Source organism: Eschscholzia californica, unplaced genomic scaffold, assembly GCF_041429995.1.
Source record: "Eschscholzia californica isolate CP2 unplaced genomic scaffold, dmEscCali1.0.p SCAF_1, whole genome shotgun sequence".
Classification (NCBI taxonomy): domain Eukaryota; kingdom Viridiplantae; phylum Streptophyta; class Magnoliopsida; order Ranunculales; family Papaveraceae; genus Eschscholzia; species Eschscholzia californica.
The window spans coordinates 14,346,676-14,373,919 of NW_028238198.1; the positions used below are offsets into that span (position 1 = coordinate 14,346,676).

The window sequence follows — 27,244 nt, forward strand, 5'->3', positions numbered from 1 at the left end:
GTGGGTTGACATGTCTGGTGAAATACACAGAGCACTGGTTCCCAATGTATGAGATTTGCCTTACAATTTGTTGGCATGTCGAACCTCTCACCAACTTTTCTGGATCCATCTTCCTCAATTTCTTGGTAAATCTCTCCCAGCTTCTCTCTATAACAGTAATGGTGAGCCCTAACTCCTGAAAACTGTTAAGTGAGAAGGAAAGTGAAAAGAGGGTGACAGAAACCTAGAGAAGACCATCAATTTTGTGTCTTGCTGAAACATGACAATGAGAAGGGATCAAGAGTTATCTCACTTGATTCGACGAATTAAACTTACCAATACCTCATGGTTTAATGTTGCTAAAGAAAAAAAAACGGTTGGAAGCTCCACTAAATAGACGAAATTACAAAATTGATCTTTAATCAGGAAGAAACTACATATGTATCTCGTCTTCAATCAGACTTTTGTGCACCGAGTATCACTTCTCTATCTTTAGAAAATGCCAAATGGATCTCCTAGTGCAAAGACTTCAATATGTTCTCAATTTCTTCGAGCTCGTTTTATTTGTCACGAACAATAAGTTTACCACCCGGTCTAACAATGCTATCTACCTCCAACAATCACAGGCACAAGTTTGCATCTGAAATGTCCGAAAACCATACTTTGTGTATGACTTTTTGAAATAGAAAAGTGAAAATGATAAAATAGTGTTGAAATTAGAACTGTACATTTTCTTCAACCTCGAGAAGAGATGATCAGCCTGCAGTAGATCATATGTTTGAGGATACGTACTGAAGGATTCACACCAATCGTGATACACTACGAGAAGGCCTCGCTCGTATATAATAGGAAGTGTATCAGGTGAGTCTACATTTGCTACATCCATAACCCACACGTTAAGATCCTTCAGAGCTGCAGCAAACCTGTGAACAGAATATATATATATATATATATATATATATATATATATCACCCCAGACTTTTCGCGCATATAATCATCTTATCTGTTTGGTCAATCAGGCGAAGAAGACCGAAATAGATTTACTTACCCTCCATGTCGTATAAGACTTGGTTAATACTCTGTTCCAGTGCTCATGATCTGCTGCAAAATCATCAGGTGTTGGTTTGTCCATAGATTCCTTTCTGAGAGTTGTTCAATCAATACGCAGGCTTATGAATTCTAATAGGCCATTCTTCTGGCCACCGAGAACCTCTTTCAACTTCGTTAGGTCTGAGGGATGCAACACTAAAATAGAAATTGAAATATTAACTAAAAGAAAGGAACATAGAGGTAATTCATCTGGATGTTTATCTTCATCGCAATGAAATATTGGCAGAAACTCAAACATGTCGAAATTGCATATATGGAAGTGTGTGTAGAACTAAGAGTGGAACAAAGCAATAAAGAGCAAAAAATTAACAAAGCTGAGAAGTTAAAGAAGAACTGAGATGCCTACATGAGGTGATCAATATTAGGACTGACAAAACGCATTTCAATAGGAAATCTGAACCGGAACGGATCTTGCTTCGTCTGCAAAATTAAGGTGAATCACACTATGAAAGCAAGTGTCTTATATTTTACATAAAACTTTCCTAACAAACGTATATTTTAGTAATAAATTTTCTCTCGGAAACTACATAATAGAAGGTCATACATATAGTTGCTTGTTTTACCTATAGCAAATAAGAGTTTCTCAAGCTACAACACCTGATTTGCACCGGCAGTAACCATGAATGGAGACTTATATAGTTTATTCTCCTGTTGTAACTGCACAGAAAATGAAATGAATTACTTAAACAATAAAGATATAAAACATAATCTCTAACATCACTTAGAGCAAGAACCATGTTTAGGTTATCACATGCTAACCTCCACGAGTTTATGTTCAAATGCAATAGCAAGGAGGTCTTCATGAGAGTGGATCGTGACAAAGGTGAAGACTAAACTTATAATAAAACGTGAAGACGGAGCGAGGAAACGGTGACGATTTTCAAGAAACTGGATACGAAAAGCTGTCACAAACTTATAATCCATTGATCAAAACTAATGCGTTAATGACAGGACGAATATAGTAAAAGTAATTCTCAAACCACAAGTGAAGAAATAATTAAATTCATTCATTATTTAAGGAAATACATACCGTAGAGACATATAAAGTCTGGCAAGAATATTTTTCCATCCACCGGCGCTTATTCGACCCTAGTGAACCGGGACCAGAACATGATACGCAGTGTCATTTACCAGTTTCGTAACTGTGGGAGGTGGCTAAAGAGACTAAGATCTAGCTCTTGATATTTTTAATGTATTGACGAAATTGGAAAAGATTAGCTAACTTAAGCTTCAAAGTAATTTAAAAAAAAAAAAAAAAACTTAAGCTTCAAAGTTAAAGCACAATGCAGGAGAAAATAGGTGGAATGTTTAAGGTCCGTATCACTCCATAAGAGTTAAGAAACCAACAGTCTAAATAAACTACTCATACTACCCTACTGCACGTTATACAAAAAAAATTACAATTACTTTTTCTGATGTTCGACTAAGATATTTCACTTGTATTTTCACGATAATGATGATGATGATCAGTTACCTGTAAATGATGAATAATCACCATATATTATTCCAATATGCTGATTCATAAACATAAAATGGATATATTTCCTACGATTCCAGGAAATTTGTGCCATACCCCTAACAAATAATAAATTTCCCTTTGGTTCGTTCGATTACGATATCATGCTTCATAGTTTGACAACAATTGTCAGACTACCTAGTCCTAATATGACATTGACCACCAAAATATCATTCAAACTTGTTTAACAAATGAATGAGGCGTAGATTGAAGAGATTGATAATTTAAATTTCGGGTGTAAATAAGATTCAAGCCTACCAAGTGGTTATAGCTTGCCAATGAAGGCAGTAATTGTAGGGTTTTATACCCTTCTACTAGTGTTTATAGCGGAAATATGACATCTAATGTCTACACTAGTATTCCCAGGATCACATGCAAAACTAGTAATTAATCTAATGGAGATAGTGGATTACCTTAATCGCTTTTCCCTCAAACTAGTTGAATTGATTGAAGAAGACCAAGAGCTTCAAGTGTAGCTCCTCTACTTGGGACACGAGCAATCAATTTGATCTCCCACCTTGTTGTATAGCTAGCACACCAATGGTGGTTGGATAATAAGAAGACCTTCTTCTTGCTTGACTAGATAGATAGTTAATGGGAATTAGCTCACTTTCTCCTCTCTACTTGATGTGGTAGAGTAAGAAAGCTTAGAGAGAAATTCCACACCTTATTCTCTGCCCTAAGAGTGTTTATATAGAACCCTAATAAGAATCCACCTCCTTTTAGGTTTCCCAAAACACCCTTTAGAATAAGATTTAGGGAAATAGTCGAAAATAGCAACTATTGGTATTTTCTCAATTCCCTAAGGAGATGACGTCCAAACCCAGCCAAAATTGGCAGATTTAATGTTCATAACATAAGGAAACGTCCCTCCAAAAATCAGCCCAATCCGAGCCCTAAAAGTGCCCGAATCGGCCTAGGCCCAAAAACCCTGCTTTTGGCCTTTTTGTACTATCTTTGCCTAATTCCTTTTTAGGCCTATGAGATATGTTTATGGGACACTCCCATGATTATATCTCACTCCCACTAGTCATATCCTAGATCAATTTGTCACTCTTATGTGTAACCCGTTGTAGGATCCGATCGAAGTTAGCCGCGAATTACTTCGTAATTCGACGATCGTAGTTGGTCTCTAGCTACAACTCTACGATCCCTAAATCAATCGGACTTGATGATCTTCCACATCAATTGTCCTATCCGACAAATTGTTCGCATTGTCACCTTGGTCGAAGGACATCTCCTTCAACTCCTTCAGACTCCCACTTGGACTTAGAACAAGTGCAATGCCTCGATTCCCGTGTCAATTTAGTATCCCATCTGATACGTCACGTCATTCAGACTTTCTTGATATCCGAGTACAACTGTAAAAGACAAACGATTAACTTTTAATCCGTTTGAGCGCGGCCACGCATTTTCAGTTGCTACTCATCAAGTGGCCTTGAGACACTTTGTACCTAATGTGATTAGGGTGACACAATCCATTCTTGCGCTCCCACTTAACTTCATGTCTATCCTGTCCTTCCCAGTGTCCGCCTTTATAACCTCCTTTTACGGCGCGGCGTTTAACGGAACCAAAGTCGGGCATTCCTTACATAAGATGAGTGGAGCACTCATGTTTTGAGGAATCTCTCCAATTGTCTTTATGAGAAGTATTGACGTTCATCACGAGTGATGTACTTCTCATTTGAGGGTTATCCAGTGTATAAACCTTTTACACACCCACGTAGTCGAATAGAATATACTATTCCTATAGCCCATGAAACTGCGCTATCCCATCGACTCCCGTGCTAGTCTTCGTGAGTCATTGTTGTCCATGCAATGACCTGGACCAGGGATTTGATAATAAATATTCCAAGTTCACTTAATAGGGTTTCATTCATCAGATCACGTATCTGACAAACCTATTCGGAATGTTTTATCATCAATGGACTGTCGTTTAAATACTAAACCAAATTTAGACGACTTGTGAAATAACTCTATTATTTCTGATAACGAGAGTTGTAAATCTGAGCCTCTTCCGTAAAACTCTTTTTACCCACTCAATTTTACTTGTCGAGGTTTAAAATTATACCTCATGCCTTAGACTGTGTATGAATCTCATACTATGTCTTAGGTGACAGTTCAGTTTGACTACCGTGGTAGTCGGTTTTAAACTTTGCTTATTATCAATTAATTTGAAGATTGCTAACTTCAACCTTGATAATATCTAGTAACTTTTACTAGAGTTAAGGCTTTTAATTCTTTATGTAGTATTTGCAACAGTTCCCGGCTTAAAACACTTTTAGCCTACTTTCCTTCCATGTCTGGAAGTTTGCTTCGATGACATGTTCAACTTTTGTACTACTTCATCCTTTAGCCTTCTAGGATGTACTAAGTAGTGTTTCGGTTTTCCAATCCGAATTCGGATGTTTAGATGCTAATCATGTCCAACATGATTGACTTTATGTTTTCGAACATAAATGTCTCTCTCATGCGTGCTAGCTCATCGGTGTCTTTTCAGACTCCGAGTTTTGCAACGCCCTCTGTCATGAGTTTTTGGGTCGAAATCTTTTAGACTTTCGGAGTCTTAGATTTTCTGTTTCGGATCTCAAGCATCTCAGCGTACTGAGTCTCTCTAATCCTATCATCCTTTTGATCTATGCTTATAGATCTTCAGATGCCCAAAATGGCATTTTATCCTTTTGTGTGTGGTCCTTTATTGAGTCAGTTCGTTACTGTTATACAACACCTTATGTCGTACTCAATCTTTTGTATGTACTCTGCATACGGACCTGGAAGGTTTGTTTCTCCCACTTACCTTCTTGAAACTCGTGATTCAAGATTTTCTTCATTCCTCAGGAATCAAACTTCTTTGATTGCCTTTTGAATCGAAGATTCTAACTCTTGCGTGCTTTTAATCCGTTGATAGATTTTTGAAGCATGCATGTGGACATAACTTGATTGGAAGAATCTTTATTCTTCTTGTCTCGTTTCGGGAAACATGAATGTTTCCATCCTTCTCAGTTTTCTACTTTGGAAAACCAATTTAGGTCTTCTGTTGACTTAAATTATCAAGCTTCATGTCTTGACGAGATATGGATTCCACGATGATTTTGGCTTCTAGCCAAAATCTAGAGTCAGTTTCCGTTTCTGCGCAGGTCTTTTATCTCTTCAGAAATAACCTTTATTTTCTGAGTCTTTAAGATTTTATTTTGACCTTTCAGGGCTTTTGAACAACAATTTGGAATTTTCTCAACTACTTTGAGATATTCCTTTAGAGACACTTTCACTCGCTTTGAGAGTTCTCCTGCGAATGACATTCGCTTTTGTGCGGTGGGTTTACAAGATCATATCTTAAACCTTTCCTTTTCCGAGGAGCCGCAGTTTGTTGCTCTTGGTCGAATTTAATCGTCTTGTACAAGTTTTCATGATTGTTCTTCATGACTCTTCATGATTTTTCTCATGATCGACTTGTACTTTTCTCCCACTTATTCTTGTAATAATTAGTGCTAATTATTAGAAGAATACTATCATGAGCAACAAACACTTTGTTCTCTTGATTGGTTATGGAAGAAGCCCAAATTTCTTTCAAAAGAAATTGCGTCAGACTTTAGCTAATTTTGTAATGCTTTTACAAGCTTAGCTGTTAGACGGACTTTGGTAAGTGTGAAAATAGTCGTTTATAAAATATGTCCCAAAATATTCGGAAGACTGGCTTAAACCCATCTTTGATCGAATTATGCATAGCAATGTTCGATTACTCCCACTGAATCCACCATCCCTCAGATGTGTTCCATGGAGCGAGTTGGGAAACGTTTTCTCAACTCCTTTGATGGTTATTTAGTATTTGACTCAAGTTTTTATCACTCCAATCTAATCGGATGACTTAAACTCTCTTGTCAAAATGATTCTTTTACTTCGGTTTGTACTTTGTTTGAACCTTTCAAACATTCCGACTTATACTTTATGATTTGTACGTTTCCATGAAGTTGTCAGAGTACGTATTTGAAGTTTCTCTCGTTAGCTTCTGCAAGTAAACTTATAGGTCTGCATAACACTGTATGAGTCCTAATAGATTACCAGTCTCTATGCCTTTTGAAAAGGGTGACTTTGTCAATTCAGTCCTTAAGACCTAATTGACAATGCTGAAGTTTAATGAGTTTGAATCTCTTGATTTTAGCCATTATCAATGTTAACCTTCAGTTAATTTTACCACTGGTTTAAAACATCATATGTTTCTAGAAGAACAAAATAATCACTATTAAGTTCTAAGCTAGATCAGTGTCTAAAAGAAGACTTTGATCCCTTTCAGCATCCCTAGCATTACTGCTTCTGCTCCCTCTTGGATTTTTACTTCTTTTAGTCAAGTATGTAATTCCCTTAAGCTCCCACTGAGCCGCTCATCTGGTCTTAAATACCTGATGAAGGAATTTTACGATACTTGTTTTTAACTTTGTTAGCAAGGATACGGAACCGGAATTCATAATTCCATTCCTTTTGTCCTCCAGGTGCTAAAGGTAGTTTCCTTTTAAATGGTCTAGCCATTGTTTTAGAAACATTCACAGTAATGAGGAATACTCTTGATCATGTACTCGGCAACTGCTTTTCTTTGATCAAATGTTTGTCTCACTTGACTGATCCTTTTGCCCTTTTGAATCTCAAGATCTCTTTCTTAGATTCTTTGTACCAAATCTCAAGATTTAGATATTCCCGTATGTTCTGCTCAGTTTGTTCGTAACAATCTGAGTGACTCATTTAAGGTCTTATCTATCTTTGTTCAATCGATATTGAATTTGGGTGATAGATGTATTCTGTTGTCTTCCCTTAGGATGACTTTCAGATTGCCTTGGAGGTCTCGTACCTCTCCATTTATGACTTTTGTAGGAATTTCTTCCTCAGTTTGTCTTAATGGTCGTGCTAGCATCCATTGCTCTTTCAAAGAGAATGTTATACGATTGCTTGCAAAAGGCTTTTGACCTTCTCTTGTATGAGTCAACATTGGGATTGGGTATTCTAGTGACCTTTCTTTTGAATCTGAGAACTATTCTCGGATTCATTCTTCCATTCTTGGAAGTGGATCAACACCTCCCTTAGGTGTGATTCAATGTTGAAACCGTTTCTACGTGTCATCTTAAAAACTACATAAAGAAATGACAAAGTTTTAAAACTCGTTATCGTTTTTGAAAAAACTTAGTTTTCCCACATTATTCAATAAAATCGTCCCCGATTGAATAAGTGATTCCAAGACCCCAGTTCTTCGGAGTAAAGCGGACGAAGGCCCTACCCTTTGACTCCGTCGTTCCGGGTGAGTGAACTACTTCACTGATCATACCTTATGACTCTTGGTTGATAGATTTCATTAATGAATGACTAATCTATCCTTTTGCCTCGAGTATCCAAGACTCTCTTGCTGATCTCGTTGAGTAGAACCATTTAGACGTGTAGGCCTCTTCTATAGACCTACCCGCATTGTCCCAAGGTAGAGGAGGTACTCTGCGAAGGCCGACCCACCTTCCTCGAACAAGGGCGCAACGAGTGTCTTAATCTGGATAGGCGATTACTCAAGATTACGTTTTGGGGACTTTTACGCTAGTCTGGCGTTTGTTATAGTGAACTATTTAGCCTAACTAACACCCACGACATAAAGCGTAAAAAGTAAGTAAATGCGCGCGAGAAAGTAAATCAGGCAGATATGGATCCTAGTATGGCCCCTAACCTAGAAGATCTAATCTCCTTTGGTTTTCTTCTTGTTTCGCCTTTTGGTTCGTCTAGATCTCCATCTTTGAACCTCCATTGATTTCTCCCACTCGCCTTTGGATTCCATCCTTGAGTTTTCTTCAATGGACTCATTGACCCTAAACTCTAATTACAAGACTCTAACGATTCGCAGATCGTATAAACTTGAAATTAAAATTAATTACAAAGCATGCACCCATCCGTGCTTAAAACAAGAATAAAGATATAAATCTATGGCCATACTAGTTTCCCGCATTCACATCACATGCAATCATATAATATATCAAGGCTAAGAATTATATATGCATGATTATCTTGGGAGATACTTTTGTTGACATCACATGTCACATTACGGACCTTAAGTCTAAATTCGAAGAATTCAACTAGTGGTGCGTTCCGGTTTTATCTTTTATGATTTCTAAAATCATCTTTAAGAAAAACTCCGTTTCGGGTTTTGAAAGCCCGGGTCAATTTCGGAAAAACATTGGTTCGATTCTTAATGATTTCATAAATCAATTTAAAGAGAAATCCGTTTTGGCCTTCTGGATGGCCCGGATTGATTTTGGAATTATTTGGTTGGAATCGGAAGAAATTTTGGCAAAAACTCCCACTCGAATGATGGTTCCTTTTTGTGGTCCGAAAAGCCTCGAAAAAGCCCGGGACAAATCCTAGACAAGTCCCGGCCCAAGCCCAGAAAAGGGCTCGGACAAGGTCCGGACATAGCACGGCCCATAGGCCGGCATGTCCTGGCCGAAGCCTATCAAGGCCTGGTCTCGTCCTGGCCGGAGCCAGGACGCTAGTCCATGTACCAGACGCGTCCTAGACGTGTCTGATGCTGGACCGGACCAGCACTAGGTGTCTCGGACTAGTCCGAGACACCCAGAACCTCCCAGACGCGTCTCCAAGACGCGTCTGGTCGAGTGCTCTGGACGCGTCCTAGACGCGTCCAGGAAGCTCCCTCCGCTGCTGCTGGTCGCGTCTCCAAGACGCGTCCCAACAGCTGCTCTGGACGCGTCTTCAAGACGCGTCCAGAAGCTTCTGTCGCAGCTGCTGGTCGCGTCCTAGACGCGTCTCAGCAGCTGCTCTGGATGCGTCCAGAGGACGCATCCAGGAGCTCCCGGTCCGGCCAGGAAGCTTCCTGGCCGGACACTAGGGTTTTTCAAAACCCTAGTTTCCAAAAATTTTTTTTTTTTCTTTTGCAACTCTAAGTTGCTATTTTCCAAATTTAAAACTTTTCTTAAAATTTTGAAATCTTTTAGAACACTTCTAAAATTTTTACAAAACTTGTAGAAACTTTTAAAATTTCCAAATTTTGTTTTGAGAGTTTCCCAAAACTCAAAACACTTCTTTTTAGAACACTTCTAAAATTCCAAAAATCTTTGTTTTTCAAAAGTTTCCAAAACTTGAAAACAACTCTTAATCAAACCAATTTTGGATCAAAGTCTAGGTTTTTGAAAACTTTTTCAAAGAACAATTTTGAAATCTATTTGAAAAATTCTTGAATCCCATTCAAAATCAATCAATTTCTTATGTTTAAAACTCTTTTAAACATAACTATCAACTTAATCAAGCATGGATTAGTCCGAAATTCAATCTAATTGAGTTTTAAAACACTTTTAATCATCAATTTGATTCTTAATTTGAAATTCATTGAATCCCATTCAATATTATCAAATTGTGAGTTTAAATAGTTTTAAAACACTTTTAAAATATTTTTATAAACTCAATTTATCAAACTATCAATTATATCTAATATGAACTAGTTCGATTCTTAGCAAAAACTAGTTAATAGCAAGAGGCTCTGACGCCACTGTAGGGTTTTATACCCTTCTACTAGTGTTTATAGCGGAAATATGACATCTAATGTCTACACTAGTATTCCCAGGATCACATGCAAAACTAGTAATTAATCTAATGGAGATAGTGGATTACCTTAATCGCTTTTCCCTCAAACTAGTTGAATTGATTGAAGAAGACCAAGAGCTTCAAGTGTAGCTCCTCTACTTGGGACACGAGCAATCAATTTGATCTCCCACCTTGTTGTATAGCTAGCACACCAATGGTGGTTGGATAATAAGAAGACCTTCTTCTTGCTTGACTAGATAGATAGTTAATGGGAATTAGCTCACTTTCTCCTCTCTACTTGATGTGGTAGAGTAAGAAAGCTTAGAGAGAAATTCCACACCTTATTCTCTGCCCTAAGAGTGTTTATATAGAACCCTAATAAGAATCCACCTCCTTTTAGGTTTCCCAAAACACCCTTTAGAATAAGATTTAGGGAAATAGTCGAAAATAGCAACTATTGGTATTTTCTCAATTCCCTAAGGAGATGACGTCCAAACCCAGCCAAAATTGGCAGATTTAATGTTCATAACATAAGGAAACGTCCCTCCAAAAATCAGCCCAATCCGAGCCCTAAAAGTGCCCGAATCGGCCTAGGCCCAAAAACCCTGCTTTTGGCCTTTTTGTACTATCTTTGCCTAATTCCTTTTTAGGCCTATGAGATATGTTTATGGGACACTCCCATGATTATATCTCACTCCCACTAGTCATATCCTAGATCAATTTGTCACTCTTATGTGTAACCCGTTGTAGGATCCGATCGAAGTTAGCCGCGAATTACTTCGTAATTCGACGATCGTAGTTGGTCTCTAGCTACAACTCTACGATCCCTAAATCAATCGGACTTGATGATCTTCCACATCAATTGTCCTATCCGACAAATTGTTCGCATTGTCACCTTGGTCGAAGGACATCTCCTTCAACTCCTTCAGTAATAGCACTTACCCTGCACCAGATTCTGAGTGCTTTTGTTACTGGTACTGACAATGGGCTCCGTTGGGGTGCCGAGAATGGAGTAGTATTAGAGAATTGCACAACTACTTCTCGCACATATTGGAAACAAAAACGGACAGAGTCACCAATATAACAAAAATCCCTAAATCAAATGTGTAAATAAGATTCAAGCCTACCAAGTGGTTATAGCTTGTCAATGAAGGCAGTAATAGCACTTACCCTGCACCAGATTTTGAGTGCTTTTGTTACTGGTACTGACAATGGGCTCCGTTGGGGTGCCGAGAATGGAGTAGTATTAGAGAATTGCACAACTACTTCTCGCACATATTGGAAACAAAAACGGACAGAGTCACCAATATAACAAAAATCCCTAAATCAAATCAAATCAAATCAAAAAGACATTCGACACAAGTAACTCAATACATAAAACCACTTAAAGTATATTCTTCAAATCGAATAAGGATAAAGTAGGATAAACAAATTGCATCACATGATGAAGGCAACGAGGGCAATCCGGATATAAACAAGGATTGCTGGCGTGGATATTTGTAACAGATGCATGACATGATGATGGCGAAGATGGACGGGTGACAGATTGCCAAGATGATGTTAACGAGGAAGGAGACGGTGGACTATTAACGGTTAGAGATAACGGATGAGTGATGGATGCGGATAAAGAACCCGGCGATGCCTGCTGACAACTGCATAACAGAAAGTAGATAACCTAACCTGTAGAAGAGACTTAAAAAAATCGGAAAATAGTATAAAGTATGAATCTAACAAAAAGTCGAATTTTAATCCAAAAACCAAAAAAATCTCCAGAAGACATCACTACTCCATGATTCTACATTTCGATTTGGAATGAATTTCTTCTACCATGATTCACCATTTCGATTTGGGGAAGAAAGAAGATTTGGGGATGCAGAGCTAAGAAACTGAAAATGAATTTCTTCTGCCATGATTCATCGAATCGAACTACCAATCAAAGAAACCATTAAAAACAAATCAAAATAAAAGGAACAAAACCCTAAATCCCTATACCTAAAAAGAGTAGTAAAATGACAATAAGAAATGAAAGAAGAGCTAGTGGGAGTACCAAGAGGCTGAAATTCTTCACAAAAGACATCAAGATAACTCCACAAGACATCAAGATAACTCCACAGAAGACATTATAAAACTGAAGATTGTAAGGAAGCAAAATTTTACAAAGTTAAACTACAATTGGGTGATGAATTTCATCAAAGAGGATGTGTGAGAGATAAGAAAATACCTGGATCAGAGAAGAATTACAAAGAACAGAAACAATTAGAGAGATGAAACATAAACTAATTAGACAGATCAAAGAGAAGAATGGGTACCCAGAATGAGTGGCGAAGACAATTAAAACCGAGAACTCATGAGATTTCTTTAGAAACCCTAACCTTTTGTTTGAGAAAATCACTTGCCTATTGAGATGCTTCTCCATTCTTTTTAAATGAACGATTCCTCTCCCCATAATCCCCTCTTACTTTCTAGAGTAGTGTAGGAAGGTGAAGGAATTTAAAAAGTGGGAGAGCTTCCTGTTACATTTTGAGATGAGAGAGCGAGTGGAACTGTTGAGGAGAGGAAGGGAAGGAAAATGAACCGTTCCTTGCAATCAGTTATGAGAGAGGGGTTATGAGAAGGGGCAAAGAAAATTCCTTGGATTTGACTGAAGTGGGAAGATCCCACGGCTAGATTTGTAGAATGTAGAATAGACATCTAGGTGGACGTCCAGTCACATTATTTTTGTCCTAGTCATATTTTTTTGCAATTATTGTGTCCTAGTCACAAGGATGTGTTTTGTATAATAGATATATATATATATATATATATATATATATATATCTTTGTAGATTATCTCTTCCAGGCTCTAGTTATTTCCATATATGTATGGTTGTGATGTGTTTTTCCCTTTGTTAATAGGTTTTCATCTTAGTTTACTCTTCTTTTGATCAAGTTAGTAGTGAGAAGATTGGCTCTTGCTCATTGGTGGTTAAGCTCTAGTTTTATCTTGCTATTGATAGTTCCTTGATCTGCACAATCTAGTTCTAGTTCCTTTTGTGTAATGTGTATGGGCAAATATCCGCCCCACGAGGTGCCCGAAGAATTTATGAACAACCGCTTCGTAAGGATAAAATCCGCGAAGCTTGATAAGGAGGCCCGGTAACGGCCCAAGACGCTAGCATGATCACCAGATCCATACCCGCTTAACACTAAGCGTATCTGACACGTGTCGCGCGATAACCACCTCCTAGTACTAAGCTATCTGACGGCTAGAAGGTTATCGCGCAATCCATAACCGCACTAATGGTGAATATTCCGTATCTTCCACTTGAAGACGGACGTTACCGGCCAGTAGCTTATCGCACACGCGGTAGCATCCTGACCGTCCCCCAAGAGATTCGAATTCTCATCTGACGGTCAGTACGTCAGATCCTCTATCTCTTAACGTACTTCCATGAGTAATGTCACAGAATAATTACGTCGGTTACGAGCTGACCGTCATCAAGACGACCCTCCTCTACCACTATAAATACAAGAGGCTACAACCAGACCAAGGCATCCAACATTCGACAAGAGTACTCGAGTAGTCTAATCCATTCTCTCCACTCACTTACTCTCTCATAAGCATCTCAAAAGTCTTTCGATTCTCTCAAAGTCTCTGACTCTTCATCTTAGAAGTTTGGAGATAAGAGTCTGGTAGTCACGAATCGAGCGATAACTAGCTGGCCGTATCACCATCTTAATACGGCCACCCCCTTACCGCATCACTCACCTAGCGATAAGACGCTTGGCGTATCGTCATCATCCATCCATCGATCCTCATCGTCCGATCCATTTACGACCAGCACCTTATTGCTGACCCCTTTACGACCAGCACCTTATTGCTAGTCTCTTTTACGACCAGCGAGTTAACGCCAATATTTCATCACCATTACCATCGTAATTACAGTAAGTATATCATTTCCGTGGGGATCTGTTCCGACAACTCCACGAGCCGAGACACCTAAGCACTCCGACGACGGTTACATCCTTATCGCCCACTTTCACTTTATTTATATTTGATCGAGTAATCTGACTTGACCGTCGGAGCCCCCTTAGGCCGGCACCATCCCGGTGTCCCAGAGGCTTCACGATCTCTTCTCTCTTTTTGTGTGCAGGTTCTTTTCGACACGTAGCCGGTCCCCGAAGCATCCGACCCGACCCGACAAGACATTTGACCGTCGACCCGTTGACTGTCAGACTTTCCGACCCGTAGACATTTTACCGTCTACATAATGTAGTTACTGTCCTGTGAGGAGTATGTCCAGACTCCAGCCTGATGGTTTTTTGTTTTTTAGATCTTTGTTTAGGTTCTTCTGTTAGCTGTTTAGGGACTGCTAGCAGATTTTTAGTTACTTCTTGTACTTAGTAGTAATTGTTGATATATTATATTTTCTGTTTTTATCTTCTTCTTGAGATCATCTTTATTATATTGTTATATCTTAGCTCCTGTTCTCATTATAGTATTGTTGTTTTGTTTCTGGTTTTGGTGGCTTAGGTTACCAAGGAAAATCGTATACTTGGAGTAACAAGCAGTTCGGAGCTCATCTTATTCAAGAAAGACTTGATAGGGGGTTGGCGAATCTTCAGTGGCTTCAGCACTTTCAGACTTCTGGTGTCAACCACCTTGATGCTGTGGGGTCAGATCACTCGCCCATCTTTCTGGACAACAGAGACCTCAGCCAACTTAGCCCTAAACCTTTCAAGTTCATCCGAACTTGGATGACCCACCCGGACTGCCACAATTTCATAGCAGATAATTGGAATTACATTAAAAACAAACAATGTTTTAACAACATCCAAATGGACCTCAAGAAGCTCAGCAAAAAGCTCACTAACTGGAATAAAAAGGTCTTCGGCAACATTGAAAACAAGATTAGCCAGACTATCAAGCAGATCCAGACCGCAACACCAAAGAGGATTACAACCGCCTGAATCATAACCTTGAAGAACTCTACGGTCAGCAAGAAAGCCTTTGGAAGGAAAAATCGAGAAACAACTTCCTCACTCTAGGAGACAAGAACACCAAATACTTCCATTCCCAAGCCATTCAACGTAACATAACCAACAAGATTAGAGCTATTAAAGACAATAATGGAGATTGGAAGGGGGATATTAAAGATATCCAAGACATATTCTCTACCCATCTTCTTAATATTAGCACCACTAGTAACCCCAAAGAAGACCCATCCACCCTTAACCTTTTCAACTCGGTGATTACTCATGAGCAAAACATAGATCTGATAGCCATCCCGAGTAAAGAAGAGATTGATCAGGCGATTCAGAGTCTTAAGAAGGAGGCTGCTCTGGGACCGGATGGATACCCCCCTTTTTTCTTTCAGTCGAATTGGGAGACGATTAGCCCTGATATCTACGAACTGGTCCAAAACTTCTTCAAGACAACCTCTTTCCCACCTGAGATTAACCATACCCACATTTGTCTTATTCCCAAAACTCCAATCCCCCAAACCCCGGTTTGTCTTAGCCTCTTAAACACTACCTATAAGATCATCACCAAGATGCTAGCTGATAAACTTAGGCACACCTTGAACCTTGTCATCACTCCTTTCCAAGCGGCTTACGTCCCAGGTAGACAGATTACTGACAATATCATCATGGGTCAAGAAATCATTCACTCATACAAGAAACTGAAAGGAGCAGCAGGGTATTTCGGCCTCAAGCTCAACATGTCCAAAGCGTTTGATAGAATAGAATGGAATTTCCTTACCGACATTATGAGAAAATTGGGTTACTACGACCACTGGATTAGCATGATACATACTTGTATCTCTACCTCCTCGATGTCAGTTCTTGTGAATGGTCGACCGGGCAACATTTTCTATCCTACTAGGGGTATCAGACAAGCCGATCCTCTCTCCCCTTTCCTTTTCACGATTGCAATGGAAGACCTTAGCCGTAAGCTGATGAATAATAATAGTAGTAATAGATTCTTGGGTTTCCCTATTAACACCGCTGATTTGGAAATCTCACATCTGCTTTTTGCTGACGACTGTATCATCTTCGGCAAGAACACGATTGACAATATCCACAACCTTAAGAAGATTCTCAAGGAATTCTGTGATACCTCGGGGCAAATGATCAATTATGCTAAGTCAAACATCTTCTACTCCAAGAATTCGCATCCGAAATTTAAACGCCTTATTATGCGCACCCTTAAAGTAAAATATGCGGCCACTTCGGATAAGTACCTAGGGGCCCAACTCTTTATAGGAGCCCAAAAAACCAAAGTTTTCAATGATATCCTCGATCACATCAAGAACAAGCTCAATAAATGGAATCACTCATTTCTGTCCCAAGCAGGTCGCACGGTGGTCATCTTGGCCATAGTTGCAGCCGTATCCCGATATCAGATGCAATGCTTTGCTATCCCTAAAGGAATCAGCAAACGCATCAAGTCCGTTCAAAGGAATTTCTAGTGGAGTAAGTCGAAGAGTATTTGCACTAAAGCCTGGTCTTATTTGTTTGCCGAAGAATCTCGGAGGCCTTGGAATTCACTTGCCAGAGCTGGACAACACCGCATTACTTACTAAACTGACATGGAGGCTCAAAACTGAACCAGAAACTGCATGGGCTAAACTACTCAAAGCTAAATATTTTCCGCTCTCAGATAAACCTGGTCCAGCGAAGCCCCATCACTCCTGGAGTTGGAAGACCATTAGAAAACATTACAACCTCATTGAAGACTTAGCCACCTTGGCAGTGCAATCTGGAAATGACATTAATATCTGGGAGGATAATTGGATCCCAGAAATCAATAGTCTTATGCATAACAACAATCACTCTAGCCTGAACAAGGTCGCCCAACTTATCACTAACAACAACTGGAATGATGAGATCCTCAACGCCCAGTTTGATGCAACGACTCAAAACCTCATCAAAGCTATCCCTGTGAATAGCGAAGGCAAAGATCAGCTCAAATGGAAGCTCACCAAATCAGGCAAATTCACTGTTAAATCGATGTACTATCACCTTAGCACCAACAATATCACTCAGGAACCTATCTCTCAAAACTGGAAGTTCATCTGGTCTCTTCCCACTGTTCCGCGCATAAAAATCTTCATCTGGAAAATCTGTACTAAAGCTCTTCCGGTAAGAGGAAAAATTGGTAAATACATCGATAGTAACCTGAATTGTCCAAATTGTATTAATATCGAAACCATTGAACATGCCCTTCTACACTGTGCTCTTGCTAAGAACGTTTGGTTTCATTTTAATATTATTTCAGAGAACATTACTTCTATCTTTGATTGGATATTCTCTTGGGAAGACGATCCCAATCACTGTTACACCGGTGAGGATATTCACTTTGCGAGTATCCTTTGGATTTTATGGAAAGTTAGATGTGACCATTGCTTTCAGCATGAAATAAATGATCTAAATAAAATCATAAAAATGATTACATCTTTTCCTAGAAGCAACAAAACCACTGAGAAAAACAAACAAAAATCCAATGAAAAATGGCAACCTCCTGCTAATCAATTCATAAAAATTAATGTTGATGCATCCTTTATAAATGTAACATCCAATGTGGAATCAGCTTAATTGCACACAATACATAATCTAAATTCATCGAAGCTCAAGTGAAAACATCGAGGACGAGAAACAGTGAAGAAAGTGAAGCAATGGCTATATTATTCGGATTGGAATGGGCGAAAGAACAAAATCTCAAGTCCATTATCATTGAAAGCGACAACATCAATCTGATCAAGCACATCAACAATAAAAAGCATTCAGTCCAATGGCGATCTCTGATCCACATCCGGAAAAGTCGTGAAATCAGAAGGAACTTCGAGGTGGTTCAATTCAAATATACTAGGAGAGAACTCAATCTGCAAGCAGACAAGTTAGCTAAATGGGCTAGAAAGAAGAATAGAAGTAAAAAAGAGGAAAAATGTTCCTTGTATTTTAGTTGATAAATATTGTAATAACGTTTTTATTAATTAATGAAAAGCTAGTTTCAACAAAAAAAAAAAATGGAACTTTCGTATATTTACAGGAGGCAAAACGACCACTTGATCACAAATTAGAGGCCAATATGAAATTAACCCTTCCTGTTAGTGTAATTGTATTGGGTTTGGTTTGAAGCTTCATTTAAAGTCAAAGCTCGGGTTTGGGAACCTGATGGTCAGTTTGAGGCTTTGAATCGTACAATTTGAGCCGTCTTCGACTCTGATACCACTTATGACGTCTCAAGCCTTAGCCGTTATCGATGTTGTCTCCGTTTTTGCCACCCCATATCAAGTCGACGGGCACGGGATTTTGTTCTTGGTGAAGGCACTACAAGTCCACCCAAAAAGTTTCGGTACTTACTAAGCTTGAGCGCACACCTATATTCAAGTCTTTGGACAATCTCGCGAGAGATGTGGACTACCACAATCCCCCACCCTAAGCGAAGAGCTTTCCTCGGCTTCGATACCACTTTGTCACTTCTTTGACACTGGTAGTGACCTCGTACTGATGTCAGATACTGATACTCGTATTAGTTTCTAGGTTATATAGATTTAAAAAATAAAATTATGTTATACTAATAAACCCTTTTGGATTTTGTAACGTCTTTTTGCTTTTTCGAAATATTGCAGCATAGTATAATGCCAGCAGAAAAGAAGAACAAGTTTCTAAAACCTGAAGGAAGTGCTGAACTTCAGAAAGCGTTGGATTTCTATATCTGCTTCGAAAGTGATGTCTTTGTTCCTGCCATTTCTGGTCTATTTTACGGCAATGTTGCTGGGAAGAGAATCGCTGCTGGTAAAACCCAAATCCTCGTTCCCAACGAACTAGCTTCTCCTGGTCCTGCATCTAATTTCATCTCTACTTACGAGTTACGTCACAAAGAAGAACCACTTCGCATATTCTTTTTGTTTGAGGAGAAATTGTTGGCAATTTGAACCATTGCCTTGGTTCAACCATTGCCTTGGTTGAATTAAAATTAAAAGAGACACATCCCTAGGATCATGTCTTTCCATATAGATGTCTCTCCATATAGTCACAATCATCTCTATATATACATAATCAGATTTCATTTTAAATATAGAAAAATCAATTAGTTTTTTAAGTTAAGAGTTTGCATTAGAAGTCAAAGAAGTTAAGAGAGTTCTCTACGTATTTGGTTCGAAGTTTCTTGAAGAACGAAGTGCTGCGCTTCAAGAAGGTAAGACTGTTTTATCCTGGGAGACGATTCGTATATACAACCCGGCTTAGCACCATTGCGGGACGAATAACGTCTTAAGGAGAGAGTATCCAATACTCGACTCGGTCATAAAACTTATACTTTATATTGTTATTAATTTCGTAACATAACTTGTCGAACGGAATCATTATCGAATTGTGTATTCGAGAAGGACAATTAAACTAATTAGTCCAACAATCTTAAGACGTTATTCTGTGTGTCGGATTTCGCTCGTCAAGTAGTTTATTTAATCCAAGTTCTTGTTTTCTTTTAGTTAGTGTTCAATAACAGAGTCAGACCTTATCAATTATCTCTCTTTGTGGGTCTCTGTTAAAACGAGAGCAAACCTTTATAAACACTCTGTCCATTTTTGCCTTTGCATTGGAATTAATTATGCACCTTCTTTGCATGAGAATTAATGTGTCTGGGTTAGTTTATTTATTTATCAGGCAGTAGAAATTTGTTGGCCATTGGAAGATTTATGATACTTTAGAGAATAGAGTGGCCAGTTTTAATATAGATATCTCTGAGTTGTGACGGTCTGGTTAATTTGATTCTCTTATTCTATTTGTCTTTGTTGGAACTAATATATGTTTGACTCTTATAAGACTGGGATAACAGAAAGCATGACTAACTGACCTTCTGGAAACTTGAATAAAGGTTTTAAATCTTCTTAATCTTGTGGCTATAATCTATTGTGAATTGTTAGATTAAGTTATATTCCTATATTAAATTATATAGGATAGATTGAATAGAAACATTATCTTGCTTATGTTAAACTCATAATCTATCCTGGAACATAAAACATCTTGTTGGTTTTCGAATCATCTAAGTATTGTCCTTGGTATACGTATTACATTGATTTGGTTTCTGCTAATGTTTGTGACTGCCTTCTGTTTTGAATCTATTATTTATCATCAAAACGATATACAATCAAGAAAGGTATACAATTTATTACCATATGCTTATTAGTCTATGAATTGTGTATTCAACAGACAAATGGCAAGCAATACTGGAAACTATGTTCCTGTCCCTCCAACTCATGTTTCTCACGGAGAAAAACCTGAGAAGTTTACTGGAGTTGATTTTAAGAGATGGCAACAAAAGATGTTATTCTATTTGACCACTCTCAACCTTGCTAGGCTCTTGTACGAAGAAGCACCCTCACTCAAAGAAGATGGGTCGGATTTTGAGAATGTGGCTGCAGTAGACGCTTGGAAACATTCTGATTTCCTTTGCAAAAATTACATTCTCAATGGTCTCGATAATTCCTTATACAACGTTTATAGTCCGATTAAAACGGCAAAAGAATTATGGGAATCATTAGAGAATAAGTATAAGTCTGAAACTGCCGGAGTGAAAAAATTCATCATAGGAAGGTTCTTGGATTTCAAGATGACAGACCTTAAAACTGTCATTAGCCAAGTTCAAGAATTCCAATTAATTTTACAAGAATTAAAGGCAGAAAAATTGGTTATTAGTGAATCATTTCAAGTGGGAGCAATCATTGAAAAATTGCCACCATCTTGGAAAGATTTTAAAAATTACCTTAAGCATAAACGCAAGGAAATGGACTTGGAGGACTTGATTTTAAAATTGAGAGTTGAAGAAGATAGTCGTCTTGCCGAGAAAAAGAATGAGAAGCCTTCTGAAATCTCAAAAGTGAATGTGGTTGAAGGGGGGCTGAAAAAGAAAAGAAAATTTTCCGGTAAAGAAAAATATCATGGGAACTCTAAGAAGTTCAAAGGTACTTGTTACAACTGCAACAAGAAAGGACATCTTGCCAAAGATTGTCGCTCCAAAACTTGGAAGAAAACTTTCAAGAAAAGAAAGATGGAAGACAAAGTGATAGATAACTTGTCTGATGGTGTCAAAGAGATTAATTTATGTGCCGTTATTTCTGAAGTCAACTTGGTAAATAATCCAAGAGAATGGTGGGTAGACACTGGTGCTACTCGTCATATTTGTTCAGATAAAGGAGTATTCTCATCTTACAAAAAGGTAGAAAACGCTGAACCTTTATTTATGGGAAATTCGGCAACATCCAAAGTTGAAGGCACCGGGACAGTCATACTTAAATTCACATCTGGAAAGGAAGTAACTCTGAAAAATGTGCTTCATGTACCCGACATCCGAAAGAATTTAGTTTCTGGTTCTTTATTAAGTAAGAATGGTTTTAAACTTGTATTTGAATCTGATAATTTTATTCTTACTAAGAATGGGATGTATGTGGGAAAGGGGTATTTAAGTGAAGGTCTATTCAAGATGAATGTAATGACTGTTATTCCTAAGATCAATAAAATTAATAATTCTGCTTATATTATTGATTCTTGTATTAAGTGGCATGAGAGGTTAGGACATGTTAATTACGATTCTTTAAGAAGATTAATTAACATGGACCTTATACCTAAATTTGATTTAAATCCCACTCATAAATGTGAAGTTTGTGTCGAATCAAAAATGAATAAGTCGTCTTTCCATTCAGTTGAAAGAGACACGGAGCCGTTAGAACTGATACATAGTGATATATGTGACTTAAAAACGGTTCAAACAAGAGGCGGGAAAAAATACTTCATCACATTTATAGATGATAGTACCAGATATTGTCATGTTTACTTATTAAGAAGTAAAGATGAAGCCGTGGAAAAATTTAAAATATATAAGAGTGAAGTTGAGAATCAACTCGATAAAAAGATCAAAACTTTACGAAGTGATAGAGGTGGTGAATATGAATCGTCATTTGCTGATATTTGTGCTGAAAGTGGTATTATCCATCAAACAACGGCTCCTTATTCGCCTCAGCAAAATGGAGTCGCTGAAAGGAAAAACCGAACTTTAAAAGAAATGATGAATGCATTACTTATAAGTTCCGGATTACCTCAAAATTTGTGGGGGGAAGCTTTGCTTTCAGCAAACTATATTTTGAACAAATTGCCTCATAAGAAAAAGGATAAAACTCCTTATGAGTTATGGAAAGGAAAAAAGCCTTCTTATAAATACCTCAAAGTGTGGGGGTGTTTAGCAAAAGTAGCGATTCCTACACCAAAGAAAGTCAAAATTGGACCAAAAACTATCGATTGTATTTTCATAGGATATGCACATAATAGTAGTGCATACAGATTTCTCATACATAAATCTGAAATTCAAGACTTACATGTCAATACGGTAATCGAATCAAGAAATGCTACATTTTTTGAGGACATATTTCCATGTAAATTAGACGATGAGAAAAGTTCTCAAAAGAGGAAATTTGAGAATATTAGTAACAATGAAAATACAAACCAAAATGATAAAGAAAATGTGGTTCAAGAACCACAAGCAGGAGAAAATAAAGAGGAACTCCGAAGAGGCAAGCGACAAAAAATTGCCAAAACATACGGTCCTGATTTCCTCACATATTTGTTAGAACAAGAACCGCAAACATACAAAGAAGCAATGTCTTCTCCTGAATCTCAATTTTGGAAAGAGGCCGTAAATAACGAAATTGAGTCTATCCTTCAGAACCATACATGGGAGTTAGTAGATCTTCCACCGGGGTGTAAACCATTGGGTTATAAATGGATTTTCAAGAGAAAATTAAAAACGGATGGTTCTATAGACAAGTACAAAGCAAGACTTGTCGCAAAAGGATTTAAACAAAAAGAAGGATTAGACTATTTTGATACATATTCTCCTGTTACGAGAATAACATCAATTCGGGTGCTAATTGCTATAGCAGCCCTATATAATTTAGAGATACATCAAATGGATGTTAAAACAGCTTTCTTGAATGGCGAATTAGAAGAAGAAATTTATATGGAACAACCAGAAGGGTTTATAGTATCTGGTCAAGAAAAGAAAGTTTGTAAATTAGTAAGGTCATTGTATGGGCTAAAACAAGCACCAAAACAGTGGCACGAAAAATTCGACAAGGTCATGCTGTCAAATGGTTTTAGTATTAACGAGTGTGATAAATGTGTCTACACTAAATCTACTACCAACGGAATTATAATTCTATGTTTGTATGTAGACGACATGTTAATAATGGGTAGCAATTTAGATATGATTAAATCTACGAAGAAAATGCTATCAAAAGTATTTGATATGAAAGATTTAGGTCAAGCAGACTTAATTCTTGGAATCAAGATATGTCGAACTTCTAATGGAATAGTTTTATCTCAATCACATTATATTGAGAAAATTTTAGAGAAATTCAACAAAAATGATAATCAAGTTGTAAAAACTCCAGTAGACCTTAGTCTACATCTAACTAAGAATACGGGTCATAGTACTAACCAATTAGAATATTCTCGGATAATTGGTAGTTTGATGTATCTGATGAATTGTACACGACCTGATATTGCATACTCAGTAAGTAAATTGAGTAGGTTTACGAGCAATCCAAATACAAGTCATTGGAGTGCTCTGATAAGAGTTCTTAGATATTTAAGATATACTAAGGAGTATGGGTTACATTTTACCAAATACCCTGCAGTTCTTGAAGGGTATACTGATGCAAATTGGATTTCAGATACAAACGATTCTAAATCCACAAGCGGTTATGTTTTTACTATTGGTGGTGCATCAGTTTCATGGAAGTCCTCAAAACAAACTTGCATAGCAAGATCAACCATGGAGTCAGAGTTTATTGCTTTAGACAAAGCTGGAGAAGAAGCTGAATGGCTTCGTAATTTTCTAGAGGATATTCCAATTTGGCCAAAACCGGTGTCTGCTATTAAAATACATTGCGATAGTAAATCGGCAATTGGCAAGGCACATAATAAAATGTATAACGGAAAATCTCGACACATACGTCGAAGACACAATACCGTTAAACATTTGCTCTCTAGTGGAATTATAACAATTGACTATATAAAATCAAAGGATAACCTAGCGGATCCGTTTACAAAGGGGTTATCGAAAGAGCAAATATACAAACTATCAAGGGGAATGGGCTTAAAGCCTAAAGTAAATGAGTAGATCGCAATAGAAACCCAACCTAGTTGACTGGAGATCCCAAGATCTAGGTTCAAAAGGGACAACATAAATGTGAAATACTCGCCAGTAACACTGAAAGAGTCATTCTCTTACCCATTCCTAAGTATCAGTGTTGCCTGTCAGGTGATAGGATAAGCGATGCTTTTAATGATGCCTATATTCTTGTGTAAACAAGTGGGGTACGTCAGGGTACTCTTCATAGGACATCACCTATGTGAGTGTAGAACTGATGCCGGTTCTATGAGAATGTCTTAAGGCGGAATTCTCTAAAGCACTCATGAATCCAGGAGCTGTCCAGGGCCGAAAAGGACACAACCAAAGAATCAAATATGTACGGAAGAAGTTGTGTGTTGGCTATTGTATCGACTTACTGCGAAAATTGAATAGTTCAAGACATCATGTTCACTAATCAATTAGTAGGTCCGGTAGTCATACACTAAGGAAGGTTCAAAGCCAAAAGCCACCTCTCCTGATGCAACAACTTCCATTTGAACTCTCTTAGTCTGTATGCATTGTCAGTTTGCATAGTCTTCATATAGAATAAATTTTAATTCATGTGGGGGATTGTTGGCAATTTGAACCATTGCCTTGGTTCAACCATTGCCTTGGTTGAATTAAAATTAAAAGAGACACATCCCTAGGATCATGTCTTTCCATATAGATGTCTCTCCATATAGTCACAATCATCTCTATATATACATAATCAGATTTCATTTTAAATATAGAAAAATCAATTAGTTTTTTAAGTTAAGAGTTTGCATTAGAAGTCAAAGAAGTTAAGAGAGTTCTCTACGTATTTGGTTCGAAGTTTCTTGAAGAACGAAGTGCTGCGCTTCAAGAAGGTAAGACTGTTTTATCCTGGGAGACGATTCGTATATACAACCCGGCTTAGCACCATTGCGGGACGAATAACGTCTTAAGGAGAGAGTATCCAATACTCGACTCGGTCATAAAACTTATACTTTATATTGTTATTAATTTCGTAACATAACTTGTCGAACGGAATCATTATCGAATTGTGTATTCGAGAAGGACAATTAAACTAATTAGTCCAACAGAAATAACACTAAAAACAAATAAGTTACAATTCGTTCCAAAAAAGAAAACGAAAATGCAAACAGTACATGAACAACACAAACTATGACAAATTAAAGTGGTTGATGGAAAAAATTTGAAGCCAGATCATGGGCCACGTTATTAGCAACACGAGGGCAACAAGATTAATATTGAATATCGAAAGATAATAAGGTATAATCTTATCAAAAAACTGAGATTTCTTCTTCTTCTTGAATCTGGGTTCTCTATTTATGTTCTTCAAGATTGGCATTGATTTTGATTTTCCAAATGTTTTGAGTGTACTTATATTATGATTTCAAATATATTAGAAAAGAACAAGGTTATGTTATATTTGTCAAGTGGTTATTTAGTTCCATTGTAAGAACTAATATTTAAGGTTCAGACGTTCAGTCCAATGTAGAATGACTTGATATGATATTGGAACGAATATACACTATCGACACTAACCCAAATCAAGTTGGCACATCCCAATGTGAACCTAGGTTCAAATAGAGTCGCTAGAGATGAAACTACAAAACTCAAAAAAATTCTGTGTGACACTCTATATGTTTGAGATTGAGTCACCTATTGGAGGCACTCTAGTCTTCCTTTCTGTGTAAAATTCTTTAACAGTGTGTTTTTCATGTGACAGTCACATTTTATTGTTTCTATATAATTGTAGAAGTAGAACTGAATTATTTGCATAGAGTTTTCTAAAATATTGTTATTAAAAAAATTGATGTATAGAACCATACATTTCTCATGCTTAAAATAAAACGAATATGAACATAATTGATGCACGGAGCCACTATATTCATGAACCCCCACCCTTTAATATATGATGGAAGTCAAAGTTAATATATAATGGAAGGCTGAAGTCTTCTTACACTCAGTACTAACAATATTGTCTTCTCATTTTTCTTTTGAAAAACTGCTTCAATGTAGATCTAGGAAAAATTGGAAATACTATTGAATTTAAAACAACATTTTGAGATATTGGGGAAAACGAAAAAAGAATGTTGAGTATCAAAGATACAAAAATGAATATTTCAATGATAATTCTGAGAAATATAGGTAGCCAAAAATGGTTGGATTTCAAAGCTATAATAGATTATTTCAACCGGATACATGTCTGTATATCTATGTTTCTAGTTGTCAAACGGAGGAGGAACTTAACCATATCCATATTTCTAGTCATCTATTATATACATTAACTGGAGTACCTTACTCTGCTGATGTCTATAGGCACCTCACATACATGTGCTGGTCACTTGTGTGGTAATTAGAAGTTAGTTAGTTGTTAAACTCAGATTAACAACTAACAAACTCTCTAACTGATTTTATCTCTCTATCGTTTTTCTCTTTCTTTCTCTAGCTTCAATCTTTGTAATATATAAAGAACAATTATTGTAATGAGAGATTGATAAAAGTTAATGAAAGACAAATTCTTACTTTGTTTCATGTTAACTCACCAGCCAAGCCAAAATAATGAAACAAGAAGAATAGCAGAGGAATAACTTCGTGGAGTTGTGTGTTCTACAAAAATCTTGGCCAGCCTGTTGAAACGTAAAGAGTAGAAAGACTGTAATAATTAAAAATTGACCAATTTAATTTTAACAATTTTTGTCTATTCCGGCAAGGGGCTACTTTTATTTTTATCTCTCGTGTCTCCTCTTTCGATCACCAACTACGGCCACCACTTCCGACCGTTCACCATCATATGCTTCTCTCTCGCTGTCTATCTCACTCTCTCGCTCTCTCATACTCCCTGTGTCAAACATGGAGTTCGAAACCCTAAAATAAGGGAATTTTAATCATGCCAAAGTTTGCATTGAATATTTCA

The 27,244-nt window shown here is 37.5% G+C and overlaps 1 protein-coding gene and 1 long non-coding RNA gene across 13 annotated transcripts; one reads left to right on the forward strand and one right to left on the reverse strand.

The window, feature by feature from the left end:
- Positions 1-265: 265 nt before the first annotated feature.
- LOC147564382 (uncharacterized) lies at positions 266-12,951 on the reverse strand. 12 transcript variants are annotated; one of them, XR_015227216.1, is made up of 8 exons: positions 11,337-12,951; positions 11,109-11,259; positions 1,850-2,232; positions 1,654-1,747; positions 1,437-1,510; positions 1,029-1,210; positions 708-902; positions 266-619 (listed from the first exon to the last, which is right to left on the reverse strand). It is a non-coding gene; the product is annotated as an uncharacterized LOC147564382 (long non-coding RNA). The 12 variants fall into 12 exon arrangements; XR_015227213.1 differs by having other exon boundaries at positions 11,109-12,092; positions 12,214-12,385; XR_015227217.1 differs by having other exon boundaries at positions 11,109-11,203; positions 11,337-12,385.
- A 2,749-nt stretch (positions 12,952-15,700) lies between these two features.
- Positions 15,701-19,087, forward strand: LOC147564383 (uncharacterized). Its single transcript, XM_086673083.1, has 4 exons — positions 15,701-16,360; positions 16,578-17,291; positions 17,428-17,493; positions 18,782-19,087. Exons 1-4 carry the CDS (start codon positions 15,701-15,703, stop codon positions 19,085-19,087), a joined length of 1,746 nt encoding a protein of 581 aa, XP_086529209.1.
- The last annotated feature ends 8,157 nt before the right edge of the window (positions 19,088-27,244 follow it).

What these genes read in the sequence shown, in the direction of transcription:
- LOC147564383 (XM_086673083.1), top strand. Translation starts at nt 15,701, where the DNA reads ATGCTAGCTGATAAACTTAGGCACACCTTGAACCTTGTCATCACTCCT. An exon ending in TCTGTACTAAAGCTCTTCCG is followed by an intron (nt 17,292 to 17,427) that starts GTAAGAGGAAAA and finishes ATATTATTTCAG; the next exon opens with AGAACATTACTTCTATCTTT. An exon ending in TCCCAATCACTGTTACACCG is followed by an intron (nt 17,494 to 18,781) that starts GTGAGGATATTC and finishes GAAATATTGCAG; the next exon opens with CATAGTATAATGCCAGCAGA.